Genomic DNA, 11,295 nt, shown 5'->3' on the forward strand with positions numbered 1-11,295 from the left:
TTTTATTAACATCTCACATTTTGTTGATTACACCACATATACTTAATAAACTCTACATTTACTTTTTAAATTAAAATTTTTCTTAACACACCTTACGTATTTTCCAATACTACCCTCACACCTCACATCTCATACACCCCACACCTCATATCTCACACACCCCCACAATCATCAACTAATTAACTTCACATCAAACTCTTCATCTCTTTCAAATAAAAGAATAATCCACATTTTAAAGACAAGAAAGATGAATTAAATTGTGGTATAAAATCTCCATCTTGCCGTTTGATTTATAAACATCCATCAATTTTTCTTGAACAATTATGTTGGATTCTAAGAAACCTGATGGACAAATGGTAGGAACTGTTCTTAAAAAGTCATGTCAGTTTCAACCAGCCAGAAAACATTGAATTTCTTATCATCAAATAGCCACAAGAATATTACATTTAATTACATTTTAAAATTTTACAACATTCTCCAGTTTGCTTCCTGTTTCTTGGATTCCAATTAGAGCAGTGCTTTGCAAAAGTCAAATTTTTATTCCATTATTTAAATAATTTCTTGAATGTGAAAATCAAAGAATGAACGAGGAGCAAAACTCGATATTTTATTCCGTTCATCAAAAGATATTTTTTTCATCAACGTGTTTGTTTTTTTAGGGTTTTGTTCTACAATGGAGAGTAAGAGTAGTTATGAGGCTCGAATAGTCATTTCATATTAGAGTTACAAATTGTTTAGTATTATATTTTTAAGTGGGATGTATTCAACAACATGTGGGGTGTTAATAAAAAAACCATTATTCGTTTATGGTTTTAGATATAATTATAAGATTCTTAATCTATATTCGTACCAGTATTCGACCAAACAATATATAATATAATTTATATAGAGTATAATAGTATTATATAAAGGAAAAGGATCCTAGCCGGATCATTTTCCTAGGGATCCTACGATTGTGACCGTTCATCGTACATCATGCGGTCAGTTTTCGTTAAGTTCTATTTATATTTAATTTTAAATTTTAAATTTTGAAATGATTTCTGACCGCATAATGTACATTGAACGATTACGATTACGATTACAGGATCCCTAAGATCCTTAAGGATCATTTTCCTTATATAAATATAAATATATATATATATATATATGTATGTATGTACATTAATTATTCACCAAACCATTATTTTAAGAATACAAAAGTTGCATTGCTTGAGTTGCATTTTGTGAGAAAGTTCAAAAGTTTTGAATCAAAATCAACGAGAATTCAATGGTGTTTATGGTAGATATCAAAGAGTAGCCAACGTCATCAATGTTTTATATTTAATGCTTTAATTTTAGGATAATGCTAGGAAGGCCAAAAATTTTAAACTAAATTTGAAAACCAAATGATGTGATTGTTGATAATTGGATTATTATTTGAGTGTGGATTACTGTGCTCATTTCCTATTGGTTACCCATTTTCTAGTTTGCAAATTTGGTTTAAAATTTTGGTCTTCCTAGCATTACTTTTAATTTTAATACTTGACAAGATTCGTTCGTTGAATCATTTTATACATCAAATGTTTAATGACGAATATACTATTTGTTTATAAGAAGATTGATATAACCGTTAACCGATAATAAATCTATTATCCGGTGAGTATGGCTATAGATAATTCCCAATGGTTAATTTACGATTATAAATATGGTTGATTTTCATAGTTACGGGGATGAGTATAATATTTTCGTCTCCAAACCAAACTGCTACCATTCCTATTCGACTCGCTTTTTTAAGACGATATTTTGCATTACTCAAATATGTTAGATAGAATTAGAAACTGGTTGGGGAAAAAGATTTTTGGAAATTTGTGGAAAAAGTTAAGAAAGTAGAAATTTTCATAGCTGAGTAGTTCACGAATCAACGCATTTTGTGAGATTGTTGGAAAATTATCAGATATAACATGGTTGGGTTCACCTGTGTGTGTGTGTTTTTTTTTTTTTTTTTTTTACAAGACGATAAAAATATTCTTACATGATCAAACGATTTAGTTTTGCATTATTCATCTATTTTCTTTGTTTAAATAAAATCAAATCGGCCATTATAGTCAGCCGAATTGATGTCCCCTTTTATTAGTACTCGCATGTGACATCCGAATCAATTTTGGATCGGTCTCTTAACATCAACATTCACAAGAATTCAAAACCACAAACCGAACAATTACGATCCGATTTAGTTTTCGAGTATTTAACTATTGTTAAAATCAAACAATTAACTGCGGTTTATTCAGTGAGCAACGTTGGGAGATCAATTATTTGGATCAGATTTTGTAGATCATATGAGATTATTGTTAATTATTAAAATATTAAATATAGATTAACATGCTTATTTTCTATTAATAATACGTTACATGATTCACAAATTTGGTTTATGTAGTATTAGACCATCTCCAACCAAAAGAGGGTCAGATAACTCGTTTTAGACCTATAGCCCCCTAAGAAATTAATATTTTGATGAACAGTGCATGGTCATATTTCTTACCATCTCCAACCGAGGGGCTAGAGGGTCATAGGCCAAACATAATCCTATGACAAAAAACCATCTCTAACCGAGAGGACCAAAGAGCCATATGGCCAAACATAATTTATTATTTAAATTTAAAAACTACAACGCTTAAATTTAAAAGCTACAATAACTTAAATTTTAAAAGCTACAACTTAAATTTAAAAACTACAAACTTAAATTTAAAAACTACAATCATCATCATCATCATCTGCCATTGTAGGATGATAGTCGGAGGTAAACAACTGTCGTCGGGCCATAATTTCCCTTTTCTTGCTATCAAAATAGGCCTTACTCATTAGAGTGTAATCCAAAGTGTTACTTTGCATATTCCTATTGTCCATGTCTTTTTGTATTTGTTTGACCCGTTCTTCATGCCTACAGTTCATTTCTTCTGCGGCAATGATATTTTGATCCACCATTAATCGCAAAGAGACCGTCATTTTCTGTTGAAAGGAGATCTTTACCTTACCCTTTGCCTTCAATTTTCGGTTTCAGTTTACTGTTATTAATTTCAACCGGTTTCGGTTTGTTAACGTCACCATTCGACACACACTTAAACGGTCCAGGTTCGACCTGAAAATACAAGGATATAACCAGAAACAGCAGGGAAAAGACTAAACTGCCCTCTTTTCTTCTGTAGGTACTTGTCGTTTGCAATCCCTAGGGTTCTAGGGTTCCCAATTTCAACTTTCGATTTGGTACCAAAATTCAGTTTTCGATTTGAATACTAAAATTGCGTTGAAATTGAGCTTTGCAGAATGGCGACGAATCGGAAGAGCAACGAAGACGACGAGCCAAACGGTGCTCCGGAGACCGACCGGTGGTACAGCCTAACCCTAGGTTCTTCCTTCGTGGACCACCGTCCCTCCCCCAAGTTCTGCACCTTACGCTGTAAGTTTTAGTACCTCAGTAGTTTACTATACTTTCCGTTTGTTTCCCGAGAAAATTGAGTAAAATTAAAGCTTTGGGAGTATACTAGTCTTGTGTGAAACTAGTTTTTTTATTTTTTTTATTTGAAGTGATATTACTATTCTAAGCTGAATTCAAAAGACGGTAACCACCAGGGCAATCTACCACCTGAGAAACTAGTTTGTTTGTTTACACTTTTGCACCATTCAAAACTTGTGAAGTTAGAAACTTTTGTTATCAGTGTGTTGTTCATAAATTTGAGAGTTTTTGCTACCAATTGGATCCATTTTGTCAAAAAAATTTCGAAGTTTGGTGATATATTTTTATTTTTCAGATGAATTTAAACCGGCTTCAATTGACAAGAACCAACCAGGGTTGTTACACAAGAGCAAGGACAATAGAGTTGCATTAGAATTTCACAACAACCAACACGGAAAACCCAAAGTGACTTTTGAAGGTGTGAGTGAGGATCACAAGAAAGACGAGGCCGTTTTGTTCTTTGATGGTGAGGGTTTTCGGTTGGAGAGGTTGCACCGAGCAGTGAAGCGGTTGAGGCATGTCAGGCTGCCTGGTGAATCTGCAGCTCCAGTGGCCGCAGTCACGAGTACATCAGTTTCAGCGGTGGAATCTTATTCTCCACCAACCGGTGGCAAAAGACCAAAGCTTCAGTCGTTGAACAAGGACATTCTTCCTAATATGCCACCGGTAGGCTTCTTTGATTTTATGGTCGTCATATCTGTTGAATGATAAGAAGGGTGAAGTGTGGTCCATCTCAAAAAGGGGTAATTGTAGATGCACTTGCATACGCATTGCATATCTAGGTGGACTTTGCAGAAGAGTATTGCATCTTGTGACTCAAGCTATGTAATCTGAATTCTCCCACATTGGAGTTAGATTTCACAGATTGAGTACAATTAAAGTCGAGGAGTCAGCAATATCGGGGATTTAAACCAATTTCGTGGAACTTGCTTCATTTAATATATAAATTTGAACACCAAGACTGGAATACTGAATATGAGAAATCTTTCTATGCTGGAACATGTGTTTCCTTCTATGCTGGAACATGTGGCTTGTGTGCTAGTTCTTTGTTGCTTGTACCGACCAGTTGCAATCACGTTCTGGTGAACGGTAGTGGCAACACTGTGAACAATCATACCCCTCACTTCTATCATTGTGCAAAAATCATGGCGTCAAATGCAATCTTGCTTCTTTATTAAATAAATACTTTTGTATTTTATTTGATTTCGTACGGGGTTGAAATCATCTTCAGGATGTGCTAATTGCTATTATGTTATCTAGAGAAGATATATCCTTTCGAACTACTTAACTTATAACCAATACTATTTAATGCTGCAATCTTTTCCCTTGTGTTAAATTGAATTTGTGAAAACTGGATTTGTTGAATAGCATGGGCATCTTTTTTTAGTACACATTTCTTTCAGGAATTCCAGTAATTATGTGATGGTTGAAACTATTTGCTTAAATTTAATTGTACAGGTGGAGTTGAAAGAAATTGATATCAACAGCTTAGCGAGCTTAGGTATATGATCTTAAACCCTACTGTTACGATGTTGAGTTGTTTGATGGAAATTTCGTTCTCTCCCATTATAGATACAATTGTGTAATGTTTGAGCTTCAGGACTACATTTCTTCATGTTCCAATTGATCATAATGTCTTAGTGGTACTAGTTTTTCAAAAAATAAAATGATAAATTAAGTGACAGGTCTATGATGATTATCAACTCTTTTATAACAATGAATTTGTTCTTATATGCTTAAACCTTTGTTGTGCAAAAAAACCAGGCATTTTTCGTTGGTATTTTGATGTTCTAACATTTTTTCTGAATTTCATTTTCATGGCTAAACAATTGTAATTACATTATGTTCCTTAGTAATTGCAGCTATATTACCGCCTAGCTTTTGGTTTTTTATCATGGTATTGATACATTTTACAATCTTCTTTCCAGACCCAGGGCCAAAACCTGAAACCAGCGAGGATTTGGACTGTCCGCCTTCCTTACCAAATCCACCAACTGCATCTCCTGATGCACAAAGAAGCGATGAAATGGAGGAAGAAGTGGATGTTGTCATTGATGATGATGACAATGAAGATGACGGTGATAATGATGATGATATATCTGAGAAGGGAAGATCTCCTGGAAAGGAATTTCACACCGGCATTGACATTAACTTACCTCATCCAGGAGATATGGATGATGAGATTGCTGATGCGGATATAAGTGATGATGTGATGTATAATGGCCCAAATGCTGCCAAAGCGCTCAGAGGTCAGGTTAATGCTGAGGTGGGAGAGAAGCACACTGATATGGATGATGAGGTTGTGGATGTTAGTGATGATGTGATAGATAACGGCCCAAATGCTGCAGAAGCCCTCAAAGCTCAGGTGAATGCTGAGGTGGGAGAGAAGCAGACTTATCTGGATGATGAGATTGTGGATGTAAGTGATGATGTGATGGATAATGGCCCAAATGCTGCTGAAGCCCTCAGAGCTCAGGTGAATGCCGAGGTGGGAGAGAAAGAGACGTCAAGCTCAAATGATACTAGTGGGAGTGAGAGTAGCAGTGGAAGCGGAAGCGGAAGTGGAAGCGAAAGTGAAAGCGAGAGTGAGAGTAGCAGCAGTGATAATGAAAGCAGTGAAGGTGGCGACTCAGTAAATTCTATCTAGGTAAATGAAAGAATGCATTGCATAGAGGTTTCATAGCTAAGTAGTTAGTACATAACCTAGCTTAGCATTAATGCGATCATCCACAAACCAATGCTCCTCAGAAGTGCGGACCGCTAAACTCGAAAAAGTGATGTGAGGTGTAATTTAGTTGGCATGGTACTAGATCTTACAATTTGGTAGGAGATTAACCAAAATGTAGTAGGAAGTTATTATGTATAGTTGCACCACTATTTGTAAATTGTTATGTATACTGCACTATTTATGTATACTATTATGCAGGTGAAATTTATTTGTCCGACCTTTTAAATGTTTCTACTTCCTTTGGATTTGCTCAGGTCATATGAGCTGTGACAATTGTTTGCCTTCTGACTTGATTGAATTAAATTTGGAAGAATATAAGCTATGGTTTAGTTGCTCATGCACTCATTGAAAATTTTGACAATTGATGCACGTACGGCCCATTCTTGAATGCTGATACAGGCAAAGCCCAATTCCTACTACTGAGAGCTCACAATGTATCAACGGTAATGTTTTGCCCGCACGCACGCCTGACACTTGGCAAAAGTCGAGATTCTGTTACCCGGCGAACTTGGAACAAGAACACTGGTGAGCGAATTGGCAGAAGCACTCGGTGACTGATTAAATTCACAAACCCAAACCTCAGAAAGCAAGCAGCCACGACCTCCGGTCTGCAAGTATCTCTGGTCCTCACTGACTGAGCGAATTCATAAATAAGCGATGAATTCACATTGAATAACTGGAGCAGACATTCGGCTATAGGGATTTGGATAAACTTGGTGCATATTAAAAACGTCTTAGTTGCATTCAAACTATTTGCCCAATAACGGAACAGTTTTACACGTTTTCCTTCATCTAATTTATGAGCACATAACAAAGTTAAACAGTAGGGCATCAACAGAGATCGACTCCATGCTACGGAACTTAAATCGACTAGGATAAATCATGAACAAAATTAACACGATCATAGGTCAAACAATACATCAGTCGTGCAGTGTTCCCAGTATATCCTCATCCCGATATAGCTGGTACCTAAAACAGCAAAAGAAATAATTTAATGAGCATCTAATCGGACAAAGGAAGTGAATGTCGAAAGAAATAATGCAGAAGTAAATGTTCTCAAAACTGCATCTATTTCTCAATCCTGACTAATTTCACAAGTTCTTGTAACATACGTAACATGGTATGCATTCTCAAATGTTGTTCAATGTCACATACAGAAATCCAAAACTGGAAAATTTTCAGGCATCACGCTGAAAGCATTTAAAAGACGAGATATACCAAATATGCCTATGGAAAAGACATCCTAATAAAAGCCACGTGGGTAAGACGGGGGCATGAAGCAACGCCGCACTTGAGACTTGACATTTGCTAATGTAACCTAAGGATAAGTTTAAGGGCCGTGCAGCAAATCTGATTAGCTAATTATTAAGAAAAAATTAGGAAAATTATAAGACTATAAGGTGATTATAACATTAGAGATATCATAATCACTAATTCGTCTGCACTAATCAAACTAAGCCAAGATTGGCTCTAACTTGCCTGAAAAGTACTAAACAAGCTGCCATGCCATACAACAATCTCGGCTCAAGTTACCTAAATTTCTCAGTTAAAAACTTAAATCCTTCTCTGGACTAGAATGAATCTGAGAATTATAAGGCAAAAACAGATGCTAACTAAAGCACACCTCTGCTTTACAGCAAAGATGCCTACTTGAGTCAATTCGCCAAATTGTAATCCTAGTAATAAGACACATACAATGGATAAAAGCACACCTGTTTACAGAGAGTGATACAAATAAGACACATACATACAAACCAAATGGACAGTCGTTCGTGCAAGAGAAACAAGTAGCATTTCACTATGTATTGTATCCATATACCACGGAAAAATTCATAAAACATACATGCGCAAAATCATGAAATGGAAAGCATGCCAGCCTTATTATTCAGTAATACTTCAAGTCATTGCATCACGTACAGAAGGGAAATCATCAGCACAAAATCTAAGGTCTAGTTTTCTACACAGTTCTTCCATATGAATATTTTTTATCTACATGATGTGAAGGCAATTTATAAAACAAAAGTCCCGGTGCTTAAGTAAGTGTTTCCAAATCAAATTTCAGCTTCCATTGTATCTTTCGATTGAATTAAGGTCAGCAATGGTTTAGTAAATATGCCCCAAAAACTATTAGAATCATGACAGAAATCTTTCAGAAGTTTATACATAATTAAAAGCAGCTTAAAGTATTGCACATCTAAGAATACTAGCAATAAGGCCTTGTGAGATACGTACTCTTTGTCACCAAGCTTCACTTCAGTTCCTCCATACTCTGGCAGCAGAACAGTGTCTCCTTCCTTCACGGTGGCGGGGATGAACTGTCCCTCCTTATCGCGAGTGCCAGGACCCACAGCAACAACTTTTCCAGAGTTCAGCTAAAAGCGTAATGCACCAAGATTTCAATTTAGATATTAATTTTTATCCAGACAGCAAAGCCTCACTTTCATGTTATATTGCATATCTTAACCACAAAAAGTTTCTGTAAAAGGGAAAAATTTAATTAAGCAAAGCCCCATTTGAACGAAAAATGAGGCGAATTAGATTTAAAACAAGAACCTTGTTTGCAAACATAATAGTAAAACGGAAACCTGTTTGCACGTGCTTCTAAATTAACTAAAATCGCTTCAAATTACCAAAGCTCTATTAATCATGTTTGGAAGAAGCACTTTCATTTTCATTCAATGTGCCTCTAATAGAAGCCCTTTTACTGGAAGTGCTTGTGATTATGAGCATAGGTGCTCTTTAAAGAAGCAGTTCCAAGTGAGCCCTACAAATATTCATCATTGCTTTGATTTAGTGGTTCAAAAATGATAATACCTTTCCAATTTCTGATTCCAAAAAGTACCCAGATACAGAAAACACTCAAAATTCGTAAAGAGAGCGAAAAATCTAAGATCCGAATTATCAAACATTCCACAATTTCCACTACTAAAAATCCAAGAACACCAAAACCCAGAAACCAAATCCTACTTACATTTAAACTATATTGCATTATCTCGAGTTTCTCAGGAAACAAACGCACAAATGAGAAAGTGGGGAGAGAGTATGGGTAAAATGATAAAAGTATATACCTTGGCGGACTTCTCCGGAAGTAAGATTCCGGTGGAGGTTTTCGACGGAGGGACGATTCTCTCAACAAGAACGCGATTCAAGAGTGGAACCAGACGCTTCGCCATCACAAAACTGGAAAGTAACGGCAACGCACGCGCAGATAAAGAATCGTAAGCAGCTAAACCCCTAACTCTTTCGTTTTTGTGTAGGGTTTAGGTTTTTAAAGGGTTCCACGCAAAAAAATTGAATAAATAAATAAATAAAAACTGATATTAATACTCTCAAAATTTCATTTTACATAACAAATTTTTCAAATATAGAAAGTTTAAAGTTTAAAGTTTTTAAAAAAAAAAAATTTTGAAGTTTAAAATGAGAATTCTCAAAGAAAAAGAAATTATTAAAAGTTTACCTTAAATTCCATATAGGTCCATGTGGTTAAATAAAATCCCCTACATTTTTTTCAACTTGTTTAGACTAAACATTTGTTCCTTTAGACCTACTCTAACCGTAAAACACAAATTTTAGGTTTTAAACCTACTTCAACTTACTCCAACATTTGGGCCAAACATGAGTTTTAACCCAAAATTCATTTTTGTGACAAATTTAGGCCATAATTCCCCTGTGTTAGTGAGATGGCCCACCATATATGTGTACTTTTTTAAGTTTTATATTTATAAATTCATAGAATCCAACGTATAAGATTTTATATAATCAAATCCAATGATTAAAAAAAAAAGATTTAACGGTCCAAATTTAATTCCAACGGCCAAAATAATTATAAAAAATAAAAAAAAATCATGTGTTTCATATTCTATCATAGTGTTCCATCAATTTCATGGTGTCGGTTTAATATTTTTTTTTTAATTTTATCTGAATCTAAATATTTTTAAGTAAAAATGTTCATAAAATTGAATTATAATAGTCTACATAATTAAAAAAAAAAAGTTACTTCAAGAGAAAAATTATCATAAATTCATTTTTTTGGTAATCTCGGGCTAAAAATTTAACCTAGAAGGATTAGAGCAAAAAAACTGTTTCTGGGTCAAAAATTTTAACCTAGGGTTTGGAGATGATAAAGGCAATTTAAAAACAAGCATAGCCCAAAACTAAATACAATCGAAAAAAACCTAAAAAGAGCAAGTCCACAATAACAAAATTTTTATATCTGAAAGATTGCATGTTCCACTCCACCAGTTGCATCGCCATCGACGATCCGCCGCCACCACTAAGAAGAAGAACCCATGAACAAATTAAATGAACGAAAAACGGGGGTGAGTGAGCCACCTACATAAAATGCGCTCCAATAATTATACCAAATAGTGCTAAAAGCACTTTAATAACCACTTAACACTAAAGTGCGCCACCGAGAAGAGACACGCTATGATTTGACTAGCAAAGGTTGGTGATGATGGCCTGACGACTAAAACTACCAAAAAATGATGTTCAAAAGACTAAATTATCCTAAGACTAAAACTTTCTGCCCCTCTAAAATCCGGTATTTCTTCTCTTTGAACCCTCATCTCCATACCAATTATTCAATTTTAATACTCGAGGTCTCGAACATCTTTCCCATACTCACACATCGCTATCGGCTACTTTATTATGATTCGAATGGCAATTGTGGAGCTCGTCTTACAATGGAGGGCGTTAACTGCAAGGTTTGTGGTAAAATAAAATATAAAAAAAAAAAAAGTTGCACTCGTTTGGGTTAAATGATTGGTGTTATGATCTCTTGGTTTAATTGCTCTTGCTTAGGTTAAGTGATTGGTGTGCTACTCTCAGTAGTGCGATGGTGCCTGGCCCCTGTGGTTCAACAATGGGGATGAGATTTGAAGTAGAAAAAACAATCTTGGGAAGAAGAGAGTTTTAGTCTAACACTTTGTTTTGGATTAGAAAATTTAAGATCACTAAAGAAAATTTAAAATAACAAAATTTTATTTTCTAAAATTTGTGAATTTTATTTTATTTTAAGAGTTTAATGGACTTATAAACTCTATCAAAAGCCTAACACTACTCTTTTTTCTTTTCT

The 11,295-nt window shown here is 34.9% G+C and overlaps 2 protein-coding genes across 2 annotated transcripts; one reads left to right on the top strand and one right to left on the bottom strand.

Annotated features, from left to right (window-relative positions):
* The first annotated feature begins 3,174 nt into the window (after positions 1 to 3,174).
* LOC137740335 (uncharacterized) lies at positions 3,175 to 6,484 on the top strand. The gene is made up of 4 exons (XM_068480197.1): positions 3,175 to 3,433; positions 3,786 to 4,156; positions 4,949 to 4,991; positions 5,419 to 6,484. Exons 1-4 carry the CDS (start codon positions 3,301 to 3,303, stop codon positions 6,135 to 6,137), a joined length of 1,266 nt encoding a protein of 421 aa, XP_068336298.1. The 5' UTR covers positions 3,175 to 3,300; the 3' UTR covers positions 6,138 to 6,484.
* Positions 6,485 to 6,939: 455 nt separating this feature from the next.
* Positions 6,940 to 9,471, bottom strand: LOC137740336 (10 kDa chaperonin, mitochondrial-like). The gene is made up of 3 exons (XM_068480198.1): positions 9,287 to 9,471; positions 8,451 to 8,590; positions 6,940 to 7,187 (listed from the first exon to the last, which is right to left on the bottom strand). The coding sequence occupies exons 1-3, from the start codon at positions 9,389 to 9,391 to the stop codon at positions 7,139 to 7,141; spliced, it is 294 nt and encodes a 97-aa protein (XP_068336299.1). The 5' UTR covers positions 9,392 to 9,471; the 3' UTR covers positions 6,940 to 7,138.
* Between the last annotated feature and the right edge of the window lie 1,824 nt (positions 9,472 to 11,295).

This window comes from Pyrus communis, chromosome 7 (genome assembly GCF_963583255.1).
Source record: "Pyrus communis chromosome 7, drPyrComm1.1, whole genome shotgun sequence".
NCBI classification, from domain to species: domain Eukaryota; kingdom Viridiplantae; phylum Streptophyta; class Magnoliopsida; order Rosales; family Rosaceae; genus Pyrus; species Pyrus communis.

What these genes read in the sequence shown, in the direction of transcription:
- LOC137740335 (XM_068480197.1), top strand. Translation starts at nt 3,301, where the DNA reads ATGGCGACGAATCGGAAGAGCAACGAAGACGACGAGCCAAACGGTGCT. An exon ending in TTCTTCCTAATATGCCACCG is followed by an intron (nt 4,157 to 4,948) that starts GTAGGCTTCTTT and finishes TTAATTGTACAG; the next exon opens with GTGGAGTTGAAAGAAATTGA. An exon ending in CAACAGCTTAGCGAGCTTAG is followed by an intron (nt 4,992 to 5,418) that starts GTATATGATCTT and finishes TCTTCTTTCCAG; the next exon opens with ACCCAGGGCCAAAACCTGAA.
- LOC137740336 (XM_068480198.1), bottom strand. Translation starts at nt 9,391, where the DNA reads ATGGCGAAGCGTCTGGTTCCACTCTTGAATCGCGTTCTTGTTGAGAGA. An exon ending in TTCCGGAGAAGTCCGCCAAG is followed by an intron (nt 8,591 to 9,286) that starts GTATATACTTTT and finishes TTACGCTTTTAG; the next exon opens with CTGAACTCTGGAAAAGTTGT. An exon ending in GTGAAGCTTGGTGACAAAGA is followed by an intron (nt 7,188 to 8,450) that starts GTACGTATCTCA and finishes TTGCTGTTTTAG; the next exon opens with GTACCAGCTATATCGGGATG.